The sequence below is a fragment of the Mus caroli genome, chromosome 6 (assembly GCF_900094665.2).
Source record: "Mus caroli chromosome 6, CAROLI_EIJ_v1.1, whole genome shotgun sequence".
NCBI lineage: Eukaryota > Metazoa > Chordata > Mammalia > Rodentia > Muridae > Mus > Mus caroli.
The window spans coordinates 48,730,240-48,753,345 of NC_034575.1; the positions used below are offsets into that span (position 1 = coordinate 48,730,240).

The 23,106-nt window shown below is 45.9% G+C and overlaps 1 protein-coding gene across 7 annotated transcripts in view; it reads left to right on the forward strand.

Moving 5' to 3' along the window:
• The window catches only part of Chn2 (chimerin 2), a 259,486-nt gene that overhangs the window by 215,086 nt on the left and 21,294 nt on the right, over positions 1-23,106 (forward strand). For 4 of the 7 annotated variants that reach the window (XM_021164052.2, XM_021164053.2, XM_029478202.1 and 1 more), the window contains exon 7: positions 16,238-16,315. In XM_021164052.2, the coding sequence (XP_021019711.1) occupies positions 16,238-16,315 (78 nt within the window). Of the gene's footprint in view, positions 1-7,931; positions 8,281-10,261; positions 10,375-12,348; positions 12,634-16,237; positions 16,316-23,106 lie in introns of those variants that run through there. The other 3 variants (XM_021164054.2, XM_021164055.2, XM_021164056.2) reach the window with 3 other exon arrangements.

A 23,106-nucleotide genomic window follows, 5' to 3' on the forward strand; every position in this document is an offset into this window, starting at 1 on the left:
GTGCCACACACCCCTGGACCTTGCCAGGCGCCCCAGGAGTCAGGAGTTAGCCTCTTCTGAGGTGTACAAAGGTTTGGGTCCCTACAGATTTATTTGTTTATTGGCTGACTGACTGATGTTCTAATCATTAGAGTCTAATGTCTTTCTCGAGGTGTGGAGATCCTACCTCTCCTTGCTCTGTTTTTATCTCACTCTGTTCCCGTGTGCCACTGATAGTCTTTTGTTCCTCTGTCTTCTCCACTGGTTTCCTGTGTCATATGGAGGTTTCATTTTCCACAAAAAGGTGAGGATAGCTGCAGAGAAATCAGAGCAAGGCCATGCTCCCTAGTCCTTTGAGGTCTCGCAGCTCGCTTTTCCTGCAGGTGAGACCTCTGGAAGACAGACAGAGGCTTCAGTTGTCTCCAGACCTAGCACCTCTGGCAGATGGTGTCATGGGGAAGAGAAAGAAAAATACCAGTGTGCAGATAGTGAGCAATTCCAGCTCCACAGGACAGACCCCCCTGCAATCACTACTGGGACAGCAGTATACAACCAGACCTGTGAGACAAAAGCCTTCAGCCCATGCCCCCTATGTGTGTGCCTGGCTCAGATCTCCACTCAAGCAAGAAGGAATCTCCTACAAACCCACAGTGGTAGAGAAGCCTCTAGAAACATCTGTGCCCTATCATTAGAAACCTGGGACCAAAGAGGCACCAAAAAGAATAGGCTGAGGAGAACAGAGAAGAGGAACAGGAAACAGGAAGGGGAGCCCACAACACTGTAGGATAATGTCAGCATGCCACAGGTAGACGCCTGTCTTCCTGACTGCTCCCCCTCTGTCAATAAAGTACGTCAGTCACTCACAGTTGTTCTTATCCCAGGCCAGTGACCACAGCCTCACTGCTCAGTGTCCCATGGGAGCAAGTTTCCCTTGGCAAACATGTACTGACATCATCTGATGATGGACGCTTGTTGGCATATGATCGTCATTATAAAGCAATGGGTTTCATAAAGGCATTCATGCAAGTACATCGTGTACTCCAACTGTATTCACCCCTCCCCCACATCAAGATCTCTAAAGCTTCTTGAGTCGTTCTAATGAATGTCTGGGAACCACTGAATTATTTTAGCTAAGTAAATCCCCACCTACGCTCAGAAGAGATCTTAGCAACAGGTCTGGCTTCCTCTGGAGTTAAGAATCCATCAGACTTGATAGAATTAAAAATATGGGTGCAAGCTCAGGACCATGCAGTAGTCCCGGAACACACACAGTGTGGCAGCCCTGTGCTCAGGCCTTCCTGTGCAGTATCCAGCTGGACCCGACGAAGATTGCTCAGTTCCCTTCTATTGGCAAAGCACCTTGGGGGTTCTCTGCACAGCTTCTAGTCTTCATGTTCTGACTCTCTGTCTCCCAGACACCATGCAGGTGGGGATGTTTCCCAGATGTGGAGGGGGAAAAGGATCTTACAAGTTAGGGGCTCACAAGCACAGTGCTGGAGGCTGCAAGGACTCGGAGTGGGGGAGGCCGCCTTTATACTGTAGAGCAAAACAATACAAGCATACTTGGAGCTGTTTTATTAACTATACAAGAATCATGGAAAAGCTATAGGTATGAATGGGCTCACAGACCAGCCCACTTGTGGTCTCTAAAGCTCCTTCAGTCCCTCTGACTGTTGACTGAGCAGGGTTTTCTTCCTGCCCCAGCTTTCTCTTCTCCCACCTCTGGGCTGTATGGTGAGCAAACAGATCATCTGTTGAAGGAGTGTGTCATTTACATGTATAAAGCCACGAATTAATCTCCAAGCTTTATGCAGACAGACAAGTGCTCTCCCATTACTGAGCCATTTCTCAGACACCACAGCTGTGGCCCTCTAGGGTCTTCTGTCACCATCCTCTTCTTCACCACAGCATAGCTCAGGGATGGACTTTGAACATGTTTCTTGGCTTCAACTTCTCACCCCGGACACTTGAGCCTCGAGTTTATCCTCCCACACCTTAGAGATGTTGGCCTAAGTAACCGGAGTGACTGCTTTAGGCAGGATGCTTATTTTCAACATGAATAGAACTGATTGCCCTTGCTTTGGCCCTGCCGAGCTGTGCCTGAGTCGTGTGTCTTCTGGGGCGGCACCGGGAATGCCAGCTTGACGTTTCTCAAAGCTGTCGGGTTTGTGAGAAGCTGCTGCTGGTCTCGCTTTCTCTGGGGATACGGGTCACAATGAGGAGCTGGAGGCCGATCTGTCATCCAAATGTTACTGTGTGTTTCTCTCTTCAAGGTCAGTAAGGATTTACTCAAAAGTCATCTTGGCCTCAGAACGTTTTGTCAAGCATCAGCATTTCTTAGGAGGTACCTTCTTTGGGCAAGACCAATCCCTTACCCTGAAAGGAAGCCAAAGCTGCTAAAGGCAGGGGACAGGGCCATGTGCTCGATGAAGCAGGAGGACTTGGGGCTGGCGTTCTAGAAGTCCTGATTGGTAGCACTACTTTGCTTCTAACTTGTTTGAAAACTTTGGGCATACTATTCCACCTCTATGGGCCTTAGCTTCCTTATCTGTAAGATGAAAGGATTGCACACACAGCTGCTTGCCAGGAACAGGGATCAGGCTTAACCCATTGTGTTAGCACATGTTATGGGATAACTTCTTCCCCTCATGCTAATGAATAAACGAGGAGAGCTCAGTCCTGTTTTCCTGTTGTGTGACCAGAGCTACTTTCATTCTTTGCTATTCATGACCAATGCCATAGCTTGCAGGGACAGGAACATTAAAACTGTCTGTCAGTGGGATGTTTCTGAAGAATCAGCTCTTAGTTTACTAAGTTCTTTGCCCAGAAGTCTTTCCTGGCTCTGATGCATCCAGGCAAGCTAAACATATGGGATATGATAAAGATTATATACAGGAATATGATAAAGAATAAGACAGCATCCAGTGAAGCCAAGTGAAAGTCATGTGCACCCAGAAGAGCTTGTGCTGAGAGGGACATGGATGGGGAGTATGGTGGGAGGCCAGGAGAGGGTAGAAGGTGACGAGGAACAGGCAAGATCAAAGTGCAATGAGACAAGATAGAATTGTACTCTGAGAAGTTTCAAGGTTACAGGTGTGGTCCCCTCTTACTAGGGCTTCATGTGTTTATGTGTATAGACTCAAATTTTAAGCTATACTGAGCTGAATTGCTTATTTTCTAGATATACATCAGCTGTAAAGATTTGCCAAAAACCTAAGAAAGAAGTCCTATAAAGAAGGACCTCTGTGTTTGGAGCGTCATAGTGACCATGACAGTAACTCCCATGAACAGTAACTCCCTGTGCGTAGTAAAACTCCTCAGCTGCACACCCGTCTGCTGGTCTATGACCTATCATGAGTGAGGGCAAGGCTGGATCTAATGGGTGAACAGAGACCAGCATGGAGCCTCACGCTGAGGAGCTGGCCAACCCATGTTGGTCGATTGCCCACGGCCTTGTCTGGTGGCTAGCTAGGTGGGTGGGTAGATGCCTGGATGGGAAAGACTAAGAGGCTGTAAAGCGTCCATAGAAGTAGCTAATCTATACCTCTAATAGACTTTAAATATATAGTCCTATTGTCCTAGAACATAAAAATAATTTATATAAGCTGAAATATCAGAGCCTCCAGTCAGTTAAACTATTTTTATACTGTATGTAGAACAATGTTTTTCTCACAGTAGAAAAAAAGCAAAACCATTGTTTTATGTTTGCTTTGTCTGCACAGAGAAAAATAAAATAAAACTAAATTCTACATGAAGTTTCCACTATTGGTAACATGATACACATTAATCCTTTTTTAAAAGCCATTAATTTAGCATAAAAGAAATTAACAGGGGGGGTTGTCCTCAAGGACATTAGCTTTTAATGTTTAAGAAGAAATGATCTACAACAGAACCTACCTCAAATATCATTGCTAAGCAACAAACTGGAGTAAAAAAGAAAAAAATATCCATTGTTATATGTTCTATATAGGCTAGGCTTGCATTGAATTCATACTCCTCCTATCAACACTCTCAAGTTCTGGGGATGCAGGTACACCTACCACACTGTGTTTGGTAATCCCATCTGAATTCATCATTCTTTGGGTACCACTTATTTTCAGAATAGACTACAATTTTGCCTTTTGTGAGAAATTTGTTCTTTTTCCTCCCATCATGCCTATTGCACCCTGTCATCAGAACTGTAAGAAGACTATTATCCTTTGCTGAACCGGGGTTCATACAGATCCTGAGAGGGGAGTCCAGGGCATCAGCTGGGCCAGTAGAGTGATTCTTCCAGATGAGATGACAGAACCCAAGTTGGGAAACCAGGCAGAGCAATAGAACGTGGCATAACAGCCACTGACCAGGCATTTGTGCCCCAAACAGCAGCAGGCACCAAGCTCCCACCACCCATAACTCTCCTCCGAGTCTTGGTCTTTGGACACAGGGCATTGATTTATTTTCTGGACAGACTCAGAGCCAAGAAAGAAAGGACAGTGGCTTCTGATCTTTAAGATGTAGCTTTCAGAGATAAAGGCTTCTGTGAGAGACTATTTCTTAGCCCTATTAAGGGGAGGGATGTGAAAATGAGGGGTGTGAGTGCCAGGCCCTTGAGGCAGTAGCCAGAGATCTTGGGACTTTAGACTCACTGGCACCAGGACACTGACAAGGTCACAATCTGGAATGTTGGTATTCAGATGACACCCTGGGCTCTGTCCAATAAGACATTGTGGCAACTCGGCAGGACCCATGAGATCCAAAAGGAGCCCGACTCAGCTACCTTCCCATTACTGTGATAAAAGACCATGACCAAAAGCAGCATTGGAAGGAGGGGGTGCATTTCAGCTTCACTTCAGTAGCACACTCTGTCACTGAGGGAACTCAAATAGGGCAGGAACGTGGAGGCAGGAGCTGATGCAGAAGCCATGGAGGGATGCTGCTTACTGGCTTGCACTCTGTGGCTTGCTCAGCCTTGCTTTCTTATATACTCTAGAACCACCTGCCGAGGGCTGGCCCCACCCACAATGAGCCAGGCCCTCCCCCATCCATCTCTAAGAAATGCCTCCAGAGTGCCCCCACAAGCACTTTCTGGCATGGCCATTTTCTCAATTAAAGTTCTTTCTTCCCAGATGACTCATCTTATGTCAAATTGACATAAAACCAGCCAGCATACTGTCCAAGTTCTTCTGGAACCTGGCATGGCGTACCACAGGTGACATGCCCTGCCTGGGATTAACTCAACCGAAGGGCTCTTATCTGTGGCAATAACCCCCATCCAGCAGCCCGAATGACTCACTGTTCAGGAGACAAGGTGGAAATATCCATATCTGCCCACCTCAAGGTCATCCAGGACAACAGGCAAGACCAGTGTCCATCTTCCTGTGTGTGCATTATGTGGGGCAGGCAGGGCTTTTGGCTAAACCTAATCAGGATGCATAACTCTGCTGATTCATTACTGCGCTGCAGACATCAAACTATGTTTTCTGTTTTGGTGGATACAACCCTCCTGCCATTAAGCACCGAGTCTCCCACACATTATTTATTGGTTTTATATGGGCACAGACAAATCTCAAAAATACTAATCTGTTTAAAACACCGGTAATCTATAACCCTGAAAGATAGGGATGTATATGGAATTCTCTAACTTTGCCACACAATAACTTGAAATAGCTATGTATTTTAAGGAAAATAGATTTGATGCCTTCATGTGTGGTGTAGAAGTTGGCCAGTCAGCAAAATGCTTTCTTTCTTGTTTGTTTGATTTTTAAAGATTTATTTATTTTATGTATGTGAGTATACTGTCTCTGTCTACCAGAAGAGGCTATTTAATCCCATTACAGATGGTTGTGAGGCACCATGTGGTTGCTGGGAATTGAACTCAGGACCTCTGAAAGAGCAGTCAGTGCTCTTAACCACTGAGCCATCTCTCCAGCCCCAGCAAAGTGCTTTTCGAACAAGCTTAAGAACTTGGATTTAGAACCCAGAATCCATGTTTAAAAGTCCAGATTTAGTTGCATACACTGGAATACGAAGCCCTACAGGTCCAGAGCCTCCTGACTGTGGGGACCTACTATTGTGCTGTGCAGGGAACCTTGAGATAATGAGGCACAAAGAGTTGAGATACTTGACACAGTTTCTCAACCAGGGGGAAAAAGCTGAAGCTGAAACCCCAATCCAACAGGCCTAGCTTCAGCCTCCGCTGCTAACAAGAAAATCTGAGCAGGGGAGCCCTTCACTGTTTCTAAGTTTACAACATCAGTCACTACTACCTCTGTTCTGCATGTGTGCGTGTGCATGTGGGTGTGTCTACATGTGGCTATATGTGTCTTTGTGTGTGCCTGTGCGTATGTATGTATATGCATGTGAGTGTGTGCGTGTGTGTGTGTGCAAGTGAGTGTGTGTGTGCGTGCAAGTGTGTGTGTATGTGTGTGTGTGTGCCATGGCATGGATGTGCAGGTCAAAGGCGACAACCTTAGGTCCTTAGGTGTCAACCCTGGACTTCTACTCTATCTGAGACAGGCTCTGACTTTTTTGACGCTCACCACTTTATAGTCCAGGCTAGCTGACCTTCAAACTTTTAAGAATTCTCCTCTCTCTGCCTCTTCTTCCACAGGAGTACTGAGATTACAGATGTGTGCTGCACACCCGATTGTATGTGGCTTCTTTGGACTCACTCACACTCCTGTCCTCCTCCTTGCACTGCAGGCTCATTACCCGGCAGCTACTGAGCATCTCCTAGACCTTAAGACCTTGCTCTATGTTTCTCTGTAGTGACTTTCTAGCTCATCACCCTCTGTGTTTACTGTCTGCTTACTGACATCCCTCTCCCTGTTCACTCGCCTAACCGTGTTCTTGATAAACAATGGCTACTTTAGAAAGATTGGCTGAAGAAGAGAAGGGACAAGATATGTTTCTGCAGTTTATCCAAGAATAATTTTCTTGCCTTAAAAACGGGCCAAGGTCAAATTACTTGTGGTCCTTTCAGAATGAACTGTCTTGTCCTGGAAGAGTTGGCCTTGCATGTTGGTGTGACCCGTGCTCTTCACAGAGCTGTAGCCACAACTGTGGCCGTGGAACATCACCACACTCTGACTCCCCTGGGGCCACAGACTTGGCCTTCTGCTGGTTTTACCAAATGGTAGAGTCTGAAAATCCCAGCCTCCACCCACTACAGAGGCCAGAAGTAAGCTGAAATTCTATGTGGAATGCACAAGTCTCTATATGCAGTTCAGAATACTGAGTCCTCTATACTGGGTGAGCCTCAGCCGCGCAGCTGGGAGTGGCATCAAAGGGTGTTTTGTTTGGGTGATTGTTCACTGTACAAAGCACAGTAGGGATTGGAGATGTTTTTATTTGTGACAAAATGAAAAACTATTTAACAAGCATCTCTGTCATTTGAATCTGGGACTGTTCATACACAGAAACCAGTGGGTTACCTTCATCCCCCCCTCTTAGACAAAAACAGGCATACTCCACCTGCAGAGCAATGAACGGTCTATTAAACCCCAGAGCTCTCTCAGACACATTCTGCAATGCTGCTCTGAAAATTGTCATTCCTTAGCCCCCCCCCTCCAAAAAAAGCCATTTGGTAACTGTATAGCTTCCAGAAGAAATTTATCTGGCTCAACTAGGTAACAGTGACAGGGACAGAGCAAGAGTCAGAGGAGGACACCTGGGTTCTGCTTTGTAATAAAACCCATAAGGCAGTTAATCTTTTGGCCAGAGGTGAAGAGTCACATGACAACACAAAACTACAAAGAGAGGAGACAAATATGGAACACGAGAAGGACAGAGAACAAGGGGACACCAGCAGCTGGGCCCTGGCTGGCAGCTGCTCCCCTTGGCCTGCACATGGCTTGCTTGTAGTTTAGCTTTTGCATCATAATCCCTAATGGTTTATGACACGCCTTTCGATGGCAGTGTTCCATCTCCCTAAAGATACCCCTGCCATGCTTTGGTAGGTTCAGCACTGGAGAAATTTGGCTAAGATGATTAAAGGTCTCCTTTAAGGACAGGCTCTGATGTGAAGCTCATTGCTAGTCACCCAGCTGCCCTACAAGTCAACTGTCTGCTGAAATGTATGATCCGTGGCGTGTCCCCTAGTGCTTTGTCCATAGTGTGGAGTATCCTTGTTTCGACATCAAAATGTCTAGGAAACATCAGTTGTCAGCCATCATCTCTGACACTGGACTCTGTAAAAACAGCGGGACAGGTCATATAGAAGAGATATCAATTACAGCTTTGTATCAGCAATCCAGCCATTGTCTGCTGCCGCTGAGGTTCTCTGGCCTATGAGAAGTCTGAATGGCCCTTCAGTGTAAGGTGAATGCTGTGCTCAGTAAAGTGAAGCAAATCCTAGGAGGAGGTTGAAACCCCTCCTTGGAGGTCATGTTCCCACATTTATCCAAGAGGATGATTAGGGTAGCACCTGGGGCTGTGCCATCAAAGCCAAGGCCTCTCCACCGGGGACCACAAGCCACAGGGCTGGAGGTTAGAAGCAGCGCCAGGCACGAGCTGGGTCAGGTATGAAACCTGGCATTTAGATGTGTGCATTGGAAGCAGTATTGTTGAGCTTTAGCTAGGGCATGGTGGGAAGGGTGCAGGTGCCTACCCCAGCCTCGCTCAGTTCTTCCACAATTGAGAAACCAGCCTGCAGTCTAGTGACTTGGTTGGCTTTGTCTCCCTCCCGTTTCAGACACAGAATCCACAAGCAATGAAGCAAGTTGAACACTCCAGGCAGCTCTTAGAACGAACAGGGAGGGTTTATTTCACAGTAGGAGAGAGCGCTCAGTGTCCACAGGGTCAAGCAGTCTGGATTAGCAGTGTTGATGAAAGAAAAGATACACTTTTGATTCTTGCTCAGCAATTTGGGCTTATTTCAAGTGTGATAGCTCTCTGTTACTATGACAACGTGCCTAAGATGAAAAGATTATTTGTGCTCATGGTTGCAGAGATTTTTGGTCTCTGGTTACTTGGCTCCATTGTTTCTAGGCCTGTACTTGGGCAGAGTAGCGAGGTGAGAAAGGGCATGGTGGAGCAGAGTTACTCACGTGGGAGTCAGGATGCAGAGAGAGAAAGAAGAAGCCTGGTCCTAATGTAGCAGCCTTCATCACACTCAGTTACAGCAATGGGATGAGTGGGGTAGAGCTCGGAGGACATGGGCCGCCCAGGTCATCACCCAGGCCTTGCTCCCTAGACTCATGGGTAAGGAAGCCACAGTGTACAGAGGAGAAGAGAGCGTGCTGGATCTTTACAGAGTCAGAAGTCAGCTTGATACACGGTTGTGAACTGAAAACACTTTTGAAAAGTGAGTGTATTCATTTTTCACAAAATACAGCTTTCTTGGGGGCTAAGCCAAGGCCTGCAGCATGCTGGAGTAGAGTCCATAGATGTACCACAGGTGGTTTTCAAGTTACATTTCTAAGTATTGGAAATTTTTATTCTAAAGAGCTCTCAGGAAAGAAGAAGGGAAATTAGTCCTTGTGTCAGTAGAGTGCTCATCTGTAACACTGAAAATCCAGGAATTTCCATGGGAAAGGCTATGAAGGTTCCTGAGCCTAACTCCAAAGACATACTTCAGAGCACCACAGCCTTCTGGCCTACAAAGAGAGAATAATGACATCAATCCTACCTTGCTAATAAGAAAGACATCAAAATTAGACAGTTTATAAGTAGATGATAGATGATAAATAGGTAGGTAGGTAGGTAGATTAGATAGATAGATAGATAGATAGATAGATAGATGATTGATTGATAGATAGATAGATGATAGATAGATAGATGATAGATAGATAGATGATAGATAGATAGATAGATAGATAGATAGATAGATAGATAGATAGATAGATAGATAGATAAATAATAGATTATATTTATTACTTCCAAGGTACAGAATGACATTTCTCAAGCCCTAAACCTACCTAGTCTTATTCCTTAGGCCTCCTGACTCTGAGCCTGATCTACACACAGATCCTCACCCCCACTTCCAGGGCTTCCTCTTGTAATGACAACAACTGGATACCACAATCCAGAAGACACCGTAAAGATCACAGACCCTGGATTTTGTATCAGTGTTTGAAAGTGACAGTAATAAGGCTCTATGGTGGTCTCTTTGCCTTCAGAGAGAGTTTGTCTGGGAACATTAGTTTGGGTAAGATGCAGTGAGGAGCTGGGTAAGTCGCAGTGGGGAGCTGCTTGGTGCCAAGTGACATGACATGACCTTTAATTGTGATGAAAAGTATGCAGAGAGCCTGAGCTCATAAAGCCAGCCAGCTTGGGGGATGCTCATGATTTATAACTTCAAAACCACGCTGCTAGGTGTATGGTTGGTTATCAGTCCTCCAGGTAACATCAGGGAAGTGGTGAGAGGAAAGGCTGGGCAGTGGCAGGGGCCAGCCAACCCTGTGGGAAACTATGGTATGGATTTTTGCTTTTCTCTTAAGAGTCAATAGAGTCGATAGAGGTTTCAAGAAGCAGAGTGAAATGGGATGGTGTATATCTCTCTCTATATATATAGAACCGTGACTTGATATTTAAAAGATATTGATTCCGTTGGGGAGGAACTGTTTCTTCAATAGCAATTTTTTTTATCCTTCCCTCTTTTCTAATAGTCTGCATAAGTTGAAGCACTTGAGATGCCTGTGAGTGAGGACTCTGGATTCTAGAAGCACATTGCTTTCCCTGGAAGATGTCTAAGGCACAGGGCTCTCTCTTCAGAAAGCTGGGCGTGTTCATTCTGAGGGGGAGCCTTGAGACGGTGTTGGGTGTTTACCTGTCCCCTATGTGGTCCGTATTAGATAATGCCACAGGCTGAATGAAAAGCATAAGTCAGGGGTTCCAGAGCCAGCCACACCAGCATCATCGGGGGGAGTGTTAGGGAGACAGATTTCCCGGGCCTGGTATTCTTAAAAGTGAACCAGGAAGAGTACCAGGATATCAGTGTATGGTTTTCTCCCAGGGAACTCTGTAGCTGTGAGGAGCTCTGTAAATTTCAGACAGGAGAATTAGACCTTGGATCTATTTCTAGATCTTGTTCAATAACTATGTAGTAATGGGCCACAGAGCTTGGGTTCTTTCTCCCAAAGAAAAAGAAGTTTTAGAATGAACACTAAGTGTAGTTCAGATATGAATATATATATATATATATATATGTGTGTGTGTGTGTGTGTGTGTGTATGTATATATGTATATATATCCACATGACTCACAAAGCCATACAATATAGTTTTCGAAAATAATTGTTATTTAATAGAACTAGCTATAATTATAGAAAATGCAGAAAAATATAGAAGAAACTAGAGGTCTGTGACAATTCTCCATCAAGAGAAATTATTGCTTATGTTCCAAAGTTGGGGGTGAGGAAAATATTTTGGTCCATTTCATTTACTAAAATGGGGAACATGCCTGTCTCTGGTTCAACAGACTGCTTCTCCCCTGACAATCTGTGTGGGTGGATCCTCTCATCTGAGGCTACTTTGATCACCTTGGTTAATATGTATGTAATAACTCATTACATGGTATATGATGCTGACTGGACCATTGTTCATCATTCATTCACCTTTTCCCTATATTGAATGTTTTAGTATTTTCTCAGTTTTCAATAGTTTGGTTAATCTCTGTCTATCTCTCCCTTTCTCTCCCTCTCTCTTTGCCTCTGCCTTGGCTCGGTGCGTGCGCACACAGACACACAGACACACACACACACATACACACACACACATCTATTTAAATCTTTGTCTTCAGAGCTGCCTAAGAGACTGCTGGAAATAGAATCACTGGCTCCATTCAGACCTTTCATAAGTCATCAACTATTTTCTCCCCAGACATCACTGGGACACTCTGGGGGTCTGTAGGAAAATAATAACCCAATGGTAAATATTCTAATCACCACAAACACCAGGATAGTAGGGACCTCGCCTTGTGGCTCCCTGGCCAGCATGTGTAATCAGGAGCTTCATTTCCTGCACTGCCAGGAGGCAGCAAGAGCAGTAGAGTCAGGATAGTGGTTGTAGATGGATGTGACTTGGTGAACACTTAAGGAAGACCCAGACACTAGCAAAGAAGTGTAAAGGACCCATGAGTACAAACATTGGGGCTAGAGTGAAGGGACCAACATGCACTCTTCAACACGCCTCTTTAAAATGCATCACCAGGACACACTTGTAGTCTGTAGGACAATAATAAGCCAATGGTAAATCACTACTTCAGAAATCTTCAGGTAAGGTCTGAGGGTCATGTCTGCTGGAGACTGAGAGATCGGCTTGTTAAGAATGAGTGGGGAAGCAGCCAGTGATCTCATAAACATGTAAGGTCCTCACTTCCTCTGTGATGCTAAGCATCCCAAATGGCTGGTCCTCACATCTTTTCAGCAACTTACCCATCCTCTCCCTTATTCATCTGACAACATCTCATGGCGTTCTTGCTCCTGGACTCCTTCCTAGATGCAAGATTCTGAACATGGAGAAAAACATCAGAGAGAGACTCTAAACATAGGATTCCAATTCTCATTATGGGGAGGGTGGGAATCGGGATGTACTGAGCGTATCCGTTGCGTATTTATAGCTGCACTTAACTGCCTAGGGAGTCATCAGTAGACACTTCTTCTGAGAGGACATGGGGAGGGCGAAAACCCCTCCAGACCACACGCCAGGCTGCTTGTGTTAAAGTGGCCAAATGGTAAATCTTTGCTATGTGTACTTTTTTTTTTTTTTCTCAAGACAGGGTTTCTCTGTGTAGCCCTGGCTGTCCTGGAACTCACTCTGTAGACCAGGCTGGCCTTGGTGGAAGGGAAAGCCTAGATTTCCTTAGATATAGCAGACTGCCCACCTGTCAGATTTGAGGCCTTGGAATTTAAGCTCATTGTTCATGTGTTTTCCTCTGTAGAATAGAAGGAATTAGAACAGTACCACACTGTAGGCTTATAAATCTTTAGTGAATTCAAACATGAGATGTATTTAGCACAGGCCCTGGCATTTAGCAAGCACACTCGAATGTTTATGATATTAATGTAAGACAGGCAAGACCCACAGTAGCAGGCTGGGCATTATTCAGCAATATCCTTCAGCCATCATAGCGGGGTTTCTATGGGCATCTAGTGAAGAGAGAGCACAAGCTGCCAAACAGCTTATACCACACAGCACAGCCCCTCAGGATGAAGACTGAACTGACTCAAATGTCAGGTCCAGGGAGAATCCCTGGTTTAAGAAGAACACAGAGAGAAAGTGCCTGGTCTCCTTATAGGCAAGAGTAGATCTGAAGATTTCTGTCAGCATCCATTGTGTGTTGAGGCCAGTGCCTTGGGGGTTGTAAAGGCTGAGGATCTTCCTGTGATGTGCAGATAAAGAGCCCTGTGGGAGGGGTTTCCTGGAGGCAGGGGGCAGTGATGATCCCAAGAGATTCTTGTAAGCATTTTTCAGTAGTAAGAGGGTGACTGGGGTGACCACTGAAGCTGCTATTCTCTTGGGAAGCTGACGCTCCCTGTAAAGAGGACTCACAGAAGGACTGTGTATGTGGTGCCTGCCTGAGGCTGAAGGCATCTTGTGTTTGGGTAAAGGCTCTGGAAACTGTTCAAGAAAGGCGAAGTCACTGTCATGAATAGAAATTAAAAATGCTGGTTACAAGTATGACACACAAGAGAACAAATTAAATCTTATATTCAACAAATTAAATTTATATTCAATAACAGTACACCACAAGGAGGAGGAGATGCTCTTCTGCCCGCTTCCCATATAAAGGGTTATTTAATCTGATTCTCCAATGGTATAATCAGACACTTGGCCTATCAGACACTGAAGAACAAGCTTTTGTATCCAAGAGTCTCTGTTCGTTTACTAACAATGAACATTTGAGACAAGATCTTTTACTTCAGCCTCCAAGTTTTTACCTTTAGGCTAAGCCTAGAAACACTTGTAAAGTATACCAAACCTCCATTCAGCTCCTTCAGGGACAACTTAACTTTAAAACTGAATCCAGGAAAGGAGCCATTAGAAGAGAGCAGCCTTGGGTGGTCCTAGTCCTCAGAAGCTGGGTGTAGGGGCAGTGATGATCTTAAAATGAATGTGAGATTATGTGAGGCATGCTTGTTCCCCTTTTTCTAGATTTCTGGCTTTTTCCATGTACTAGGGCTGTATTTGTTCTTTTGCTGCTCGAGCAAAGAATCCCCATTAGAGCCTTGCAGGGAGAACCAAAGGTGACAGGGCACAGGGGCATTTCCTGAGCTCCTGGTCTAATAGGGGGTCAGAGCGGCCACTGATCTCTAATACAAGGCAGTTATAAATGCAATAAAGACTGGAACCCCAAAGGCAGAGCACTCTTCCAGTGGGGAATCTGGGAACGTTTGCTTCGCAAACGTGGCCCTTGAGTTAGAATCAAATGTCGGTGTGTTCAGTAAGACTCTAGTGGAGACCACGAGCTACCACATGGAGAAGCTGAATATGGTGGAAAAGATTTTCTAGGATCTGTGGAGGGAGAGGAGATGAGCTGCATCTCGAGAGCATGTGCATCAGCTTGGAGAAGCCCCGGCATTCTCTCATCACAGGGAAGGGAAGACAGTGGGTGTCGAGCGGCTGTGCTGATCACAGTGACTGTGAGAGAATGACAGGAAGAGGCAGAGTTAGTATCTGAGGTAGAGTGTTTGGGGATTTGGGGATGTGGGGATGTGGATACAAGATCTAGCAGTTGAGTACCGTATCCCAGAACTCAGGGGCTGCAAGATGTTTTCCACTCTAGTCTTGATTCTGTTACTGATGTGAGATATGTATCCTTCAGCAAATTATGTTACCTCTCAGTGGCTCAGTCTTTTGGGCATAAATATCCCAGCCCTCATACCCATCTGCTGGAGATGAAATGAGTAGATGCACTTCAGTCCATTGTGAGCGTAAGTTCCTGTGGGTGACAGAAACATCAGCTGCTGTTTCGGATAAAAGGCAGCAACGTGAGATGGGAGAATGGACTTCTGAACCAAGCTGAAATGATGGGACACGGAAGTGGAGACTCACACAGGGAAAGGACTGGTCTGGTGAATTGACCCAGGGCAACTTGGAGGGGCTCTGCTCTGACCGCAGGCCAGGTCTCTTGCTATACAGGATGAAATTCTAGAATCATCCATATCTCTCTCCTCTAGCCTCCTGGCTTTCTAGCTCCTAAAGTATTGATTCTACTGTCTGTCTGGCATTAGCAGCTTTAAAGAACTCCCAAGACATCACAATCCCCCACTTCTATTAATGGAGAGATTTGGGACCAAAATTGTGCTCCCAGAGGAGACCATCCAATGCTTTTAAAAGCAAAGGGGGCGTTAAGATAGGCTGGGGCGCCAACAAAATGCTCATCTGAGATGCTTTGTTTTAAAGAAAAACAAGTGATGTTTGGGTTTTAGTTAAGGGGATTTAGTACCATTGTGGGATTTCTGCAGAGTGGGGGGGGGGGTGAGGGAAGAGGGAAGAATCCTGCAGTGTAGCAGCCCGCTTCTGACCTTCTCACCTCGGAGATGGCTGAGCCCATAACCAAATGCTTTTTGCACGTCTCCCATGAACTGCTTGGACTCAGACCGTTGCAGTTCGATAAATGCATAAGAATAAAGAGAAGGTTTTTATAAATAAAGAGTTGCAGACAGCTTTTCTAAGATAGATGTGACTTTATCACTTTAAGACTAAGGAATCCTCTGGGTTAAAGGTTTAGTCTGCCGGAGGTCAGCCCAGAACGAGGTTCATAGGCCCAGAATAATGGACACAGCTTTGACTTTGAACATCACAATGACTGTGTGTGCGCGTGTGTCTGTCTGTCTGTCTGTCTGTGTGTACGGCAGACATTGCTGCCTCCCCGGATCCCCTGTGCTGACTGGATACCCTGGAGGCTGCTATATATGAATGTGTGCTATTGTTTCAGGCCCCGGCGATGCGGCCTTAAGAACCAGCACAAAGCAGGCCCATCCCATTCAGCCAGAGCCCCCTCCATCGCTCAAACAGTCCCTTCCAGGTCACATGCCCCTCAGGCCTGTACAGACAGAACACAGCTGCCTCAAGTCTGCTGCACAGCATTAGCGGCAGTCCCCAAACCCTGCTGGCTCCAGAGAGCTGCCGCAGGAGAAGCCCAGGAGAGCTGAGCTCCAAGTGCCATGTGCTCTCAGGAACTGTGGCTAGAAAATGAGAGAAAATGTGCTGTGGTTCGGAAGTCCAAGCCCAGCAGGAAGCGCCAAGAGCTGCTGGCCATTGCATTTGGGGTCAAGGTGGGGCTCAAAGGTGGCTTTCTCTGGTCTCCTCTCAAGCTCTTTGCCTGTTCACAGATCTCTTCACTGGTCCGAAGAGCTGCCCTCACACACAACGACAACCACTTCAACTATGAGAAGACACACAACTTCAAGGTAAGAGTCTGCATCCTCTCTGCTGCCCTGAGAAGGGGGTGGGAGTGGGAGAGGATCCTTGATCACTTCCATGTGGTCATAAAGGCAGGCAGCCGCAGATTCCTGGGTTTTCCACATAACCCTGCTGCCTTGTGTCAGAGTGGAGGCTGGAGCAGCTGGCTCTGCACTGCTGCCCTTCATACCTGCACGGGTATTGACTTGGTTCTGGGACCCAGGCCCACTTCCTCTTCAGTCTTCCATGCCCAGTGAGAAGGCAGCGGGGGATGCCCCAGTTGGTAGTATTTAGAAGTGCTCTGCACAAAACCTAGCAGTACTTTTCCACCCAGAAGTGGGGTCACTGGCATCCACAGGACAGTGCAAACAGTTGTCTGGTTCACGATTGCTGTTCTGTCTTTTGTTCTCAGTGATTCTAAGGCGCTTGTTTCTGTGTAGACAGCTGCAGATGTCATGAGGAGAGAACCCATTCACTAGCTTGTGTGCGCACTTTGGGGTCAGGGGCACGGTGTAGCCTGGCTAAGCTTGACCCTGCCCTCCAGACTAAACAAAAAGATAGGGAGATCCGGTGGGAGTTTAAGTGGCTTTTCCCATGAACTATCTTCCTTTTAGACTAGCTCTGGATGTGAGCTGCCACCAGAAAGTTAGGGTCTGTTTCTTTTGTCCTGCTATGTTGTCCAAGAAATGTTCATAGGGGAAGCCAATGACAAACTGTGAAAATGGGACGCTGCTGTGGGAAGGAGGGACAGGACCATGTTAGAGATTTGCCTCAGCAAATGGGTGATGCTCTGTGGAGCTGGGGGGATTTTCAGATGCAGAATTCGGGAGGAAAAGAATAGGCAGAGAATCAAACTGGGGCTTGCCTTCTCTGTTGAATTCTTTCCTTTTGAGACCACTGATTGTGGGAATGCAATTGAACAGCAGGGAAAGGGATCCATTTCCGCTCCTGCTGCTGAGGAGGGGGTCAGCCCTTCCTAGGGATATGTATGCAATTATTCATTTCCATTCCATAGTCCAGTCTGTCTCTCTGCCTCTGGGTGTAGGGATCACGAAGCTTGGGCCTTTGCTTGCTATCCTTAAAGGAAGGAATGGAAGCCTTCAGTCCGATGCATTTAGCTATGAGCTGGAGAGGATCTTGGGGTATCTTCCATCTTAATCTTTCTCCCATTACTGAATGGCAAAAGGTCTGATTTGGAGTATGAAATGTCCGTATTTATTTCCTCCTTATGATTTTCTATCTTAACCTCTGTGATCCTCTCATTCCTTAAGACGGTGTTTTTCTGACTTTTGGCAGAAACCTCTGTTTTGGGTATCCTGTGGACACACTCCCAGGCATGACAGGATGGGTCTTGCTGGATTTGCAAATCCCTTTCCTTCCTCTCCAAAATTCCAGTGACTTTGCTCTGAAGATGCAGTTTGAGTACCTTAGCATGAAATAGCCCCTTGAGGGATATACCCCGTGAGCTAAAAACATGTGCCCGTAAGTCATTGGTACCTGGAACCCAATGCCAGTCTGTTCTGACTTAGATCTCTGGACGGGAAATTACTTTTAAGACACTTTGGAGAGGACGGTTGAATCTTACCTCCTCACTTTGCACCCGAGATATATTGGTAGAAGAACAAAGCACTCAGTGTGCCATGGAGAGAGGAAAGAAAAACCAAACAGAATATATTGTGTTGTCCCAGGGCAGATCCGTGAGACAGACAGGACCATGCCTCTCATCTGTGGCTTATACGGGCATCTTTAAAACCTTCAAAGCCCTGGAGGAGCTGTGGCCACCAATCGTGGCTTCAGTTACACTGTTCCTGCCTCTGTTCTTCAGAGTGAGAGGCTGGGGCTGGAGGAGGCATTGACTGTTCTGTTATTCATTCCTTCCTTCCACCCTAGGTCCTTTAACCCTCTTTCTTCCCTCAGCTGACTACAAGAATGTTGGGAACACATTCTAAAAACAGGTCCATGCTGTAAAGACAGCCGTGCGGCTGTTAGGAGTAAGTCACTGTCTGAAGAAAGCAGACTTTCACCAAGGGTCCCACTAACTACATGTAATTTGTATTTCCTACCTAAATTTTACATCTGCTTTTTATTTATGTTGGCTTCTAATGAATTATAATCTGGATCTTTCTTGATTTATTATTGGAAGATAATTACATACATATACCACTAGGCCTGTGTTGAATAACAAGAATGCACATTTGTGGTTTTGTACTTATCAGCAAATAGCTTTGGCTTGTACCTTTCTGAATTCATACCTGAGATAGGGATCTGTCAGCAGATCCTGCCACCTCACCTCCCAACAAGCCTGCTTTCCCAGTCGTGTCTGTTCCTGGGGTGCAGGGGGACCCTCATCCATGCCATACTTAGGAACTTTATGGGGAATGAATAGAAACTCTGAACATTACACAACACTGGGAAAGTGCCCTTCTCAGATGCTCCAGAGAACAGAGCAGAGCTGCTTTTCAAACTACACTGCATAGAAATAAAATCCAACCAATGCAAAAGCTTTTAGGGTCATGCCTTGTATCATCCAATACTCAAGTACTTTTCAAACTGCTTGCTAGTGCTGTGTTGATCCACTCAGAGCTGGTTTCTGATAAACCTACATAGGAAGTTATTCAGAGGTCCTATCTTAGGTCTCTGTGATTAACTACTATTGCTCTTCATGTAAGGCCTATATTGGTCAGCTTTCTATCACTGTGACAAAATACCTGAAGTAAATCCACTTAAAAAGAGGAAAGGTTATTTTTTTGTCTCATGGTTTCTGAGATTTCAGTGCATTGTCTCCTGCTTCTGTCATTTCTGGGGCCTGAAGTGAGACTGAGGTAAGACTGTGGATCAAGTGCATGTCAGAGCAAAGGTGCTCACCTCATGGCAGTCAGGGAGCAAGCAGAGGAACAGGAAAGGGCCGAATCCCAATATCCTCAAGGATACATGCCCAATGATTTAACTCCTTCCAATAACGAAAACTTTTTCTATCTCCTAAAGTCTCTACTGCCTCCCAGTAGCATCATCACTGAGGCCCAAACCTCCAGTACAAGAGTTTCAGGGGTAACATTTAAGATCTGAACTATAACGTATGTACTTAGCATAAAAGGAGGAGCTTGTTTGTCTCAGTGGTGACGTAATTAATCCAATTGTCCTATTTTATTTTTCTCATTAATTTATGTATTTACTTTACATAGTGATTGGAGTGGAGCTTCCCCTCCCTCCTGCCCTCACAATCCCTCCCTCTCACCTGCTCTCCCCTTATGCCTCCCTCCCTTTCTCCTCAGAGGAAAGGGAGACCTCCCATGTAGATGAACCCACCTCAGCATATCAAGTTATAGTAGGACTGGCACATCTTCTATTGAGGCTTGACAGGGCCATCCAGTTAAGGGAAAAGGATCCAACACCAGGCAACAGAGTCAGAGCAGCCCCTGCTCCTGCTGTTAGAGGTCCCACACGAGGACCAAGCTGTACATCTGCTGGGACTTAGTCACATGACACCTTCATCTAAAGCAGTGGTTCCCAACCTAGGGGGTCGAGATCTCTTTTGGGATTGAATGACCCTTTCACAGGGGTCACCTAATCAGAAAACACATATATTGACACTATGACTCATAACAGTAGCAAAATTACCATTATGAAGTAGCAACGGAAAAAGAAAATATTAAAGGGTTGCAGCATTAGGAAGGTCGAAAACCACTGTTATAAAGGAGCTATGTTCACAGCAGGAATTTCAATCAAGTGTGCAAACTGTTTTTAGAGAAGGGCCTTATGAGGCCAAGTGACTTAGAGCTTGATTCCCACCTAGCTGGTCTGTTTGTGCACATTAGGATGTCATCATCACTGTCACTGCAAACCCTTCACAGACCAGCAGAGCCCAGAAGGGAGAAGGGCTCTGATGCAAATCCTACCAGGGTGCCCACATTAGGCCACACCAGTACATGGCTTAGCCACGAAGCCTCGCGATATCAGTTACCAACACAGAGTCTGACCCTAGCAAGTCCTTAACTGATTTTAATTTTTTATGGACTTTGTCTAGATCCAGAGAACACAAAATTCAAAAGGACTATTCCAAATGACTAAATGCCCGATTCTGGCACTTTCCACCCAGAGAAATAAGACCTTTGTGTTTTGTTTGGGACACGAGAGTGAGCACCAGTGGTCACAATTCATACAAGGAGACTCCTTTTGAAACTTATCCAGAGAAGAGAGTTCTTCAGCCATTTATGCCTTTACTCCACCAATACAGAATACAGGCTGTCTGTGTGCCCGCTGCCAGTAAGTGTTGAGGGAGACAGAAGACCACTCTTCTGCCAAGGGCTTCACAGCCAAGATGCTTTTGACCACAGAGGGACATTTGGCAACATCTGGAGATGAAGATGTGGTTTTCATCATGCCAAAGTATACCAATAACATACAGAGAGGCCAGGACTGCGCCCACAGCAGGGTGATTCATCTCTCTGTCTACATCACTGAGGAGGGGAGACCATGTCCAGGGAGTGGGGGAGCCACTTGTTTCTCATACACAAGCATACACTAGGTCTGACCCTGCTTAACTTCTGAGATCAGGTACCATCCAGCCATGTCAGGATGGCGTCCTATAGACCTCAGCAGGAAGTAATTGTTAATCAAAGGGGAAAATTAGCACAAGACTATCTCAGTTCAAAAAGATCTATGAAAGGCTGCATTCCCAGAGATGTTTTAGAAACACAACCCCCTCTTTTCCAAAGCATAGTTCCACTTCCAAACCTTCTCTTTCCTATGCTTTAGTTCCACTTCCAAATGTGCAGCTGCTGCCACCTGCTCTTGCATCTTGACCAGCCTCGGAAGTGGTGATCCTGAAGCTGAGCCCTTGCTTGTAGTTCAACATAAGTATTAGTGTCAACAAGGCCAAGCCTTCAAGCTTCACCTTAGGACTACATCTTTAATCCTATTTTAAATGCCCGGGCAGCTACCAACAAATGATTCTAGGGATCCTTGATGCCCCACCACCACCCCCATTAGAGCCTGTCTTAGCACAGGCCCCTCTCACAGCATCTGTGCAGCGAGCCTAGCAGAAAGTGTCTCTGTTACAGATGGCATAGCTCCCTCCTGCTATCTCCTTACATCTGAGAAGGTTCACTTCAAGGTCAGAATTTCATCTGCTCCTGCAGAAAGGGAAAACATGAGTTCATTGTCACACGATTGTGGGAAACACAGTAAATTGGTAGTGGGGCAGGGGGAGGGGAGCGGGGGACAATTCTCCACAGAAACCTGGACACCTTGACAGTGCTATTAGCTTTCTGGACAACTGAGGCTAATTGGCTTCCCCTCCTACAGTGAACCCTGGACCTCCAAAACCCAGACCTCTGAGTCGAGAAGGATCTTCTGCCAACTCAAAGCCACTCTTCTATGCACATTAAACAACCTAGAAAGTGGCTCTAGGCCTGGAGTCCTTTTCCAAGTAAAACGAAAGAATCAGCTTCCTGGTTTTAGTATGGCTAATAGAGGCAAAATGGTTTTGTTCCGTATCAGTGATCTCAAGCTTGAATTGACCCTCACCAGGAACCACTTGGCAATGTCTGGAGACATTTATGGCCCACCCTTTAAGGGATACTGTAAGCCTCTGGTATGTAGACAGTCAGAGATGCCGGGGGGGGGGGGGGGGAAATAAATCCCTGTAGTGGCCAAGACAGCTGCCTCCACACCCATGAATTTTCCAGACCAGAAATGTTAGCAAGAATAAGGCTGAGTAACCCTGATATGAACTGATAAGAAAAAGTAGATTCTCCTTAGCCCAGCACATCAAGAGTAGCATTTGCTTACAGCTGGACACTGGGCAAGTTGCTTGTATGTTTGGGCAGTGTCTATGCTGGCCCATCAAAACATTTGCTCCAAAAACCACTGGAGAGACCTGCCTTCCAGACTCAGCAAATGTGAGACAATAACATCCTGCTCATCCTGAAAGACCCAAGCGGAGATGCCTGCTGCCTGCCCAGGACTCTCTAGACAACTTTTCTTCCTCCTGTTTTTATGACATGCCCATTCCTGGGCCATTTGTCAAACATGCCTTATCTCTGGTAATACCATCTTGTTTGGTGTGGTTTTTGAATTCTAGGCAGACCATGCCCAGTATAATAGTCTTGGACAAACATTCTTCCTGTCTGGAGTATTTTCTTCCTGTCTGGGGTATTTTAGTTATTACTGCCCTCAACTTTGGAAAAAAAAAAAGTTCTTTCTCTTTAAAAGGTATTTTTGAAAAAAAAATCAATAGATTCCAGAAAATAAAAAGGGCTGCTTGGTGACATTTTAAGGTGTGGGGTCTTTCACTGAGATGGCAGATGACAGACATCAACCCCAAACAGCGTGAGCACACCCCCAGCACTCGCTGCAGCCTGTTCTCTCCTCAGGTTCCAAAAGAAAACAGAATAACACACCAGCCACAAAAATAAACAGTGGCCCATCCTCAAAAGGAAATTGGGCAGTGGGCCTAAAATAATGTTTGTCTAACTCAACGCTCCCCTCGTTCGAATTTTATTTTACTTGTGTGGGCTAAGCAAGGACAGAAAGTGACTTGTTCCTTGTGGAGTCTCCCCACATTTGTTTGCTCTTAGGACGGGGCTGATAAGCACTGTATGTATGTGTGGTTGGTGTGCTGGAGGACGTTGTAGGCTGCCGGCAGAAGTGAAGCTTGGAATCATGGGACGAGCAGACCCTCATTTCTGGAAGCACTTAGAGTTGTAGTTTAGCCCCTGTCTGTGTGGTGTGAGCACGGAAGTTGCTTTCCCCACCACTGAACCTTGCCCTTTGACTTTAGCCCCAACGAGGTTCCCGA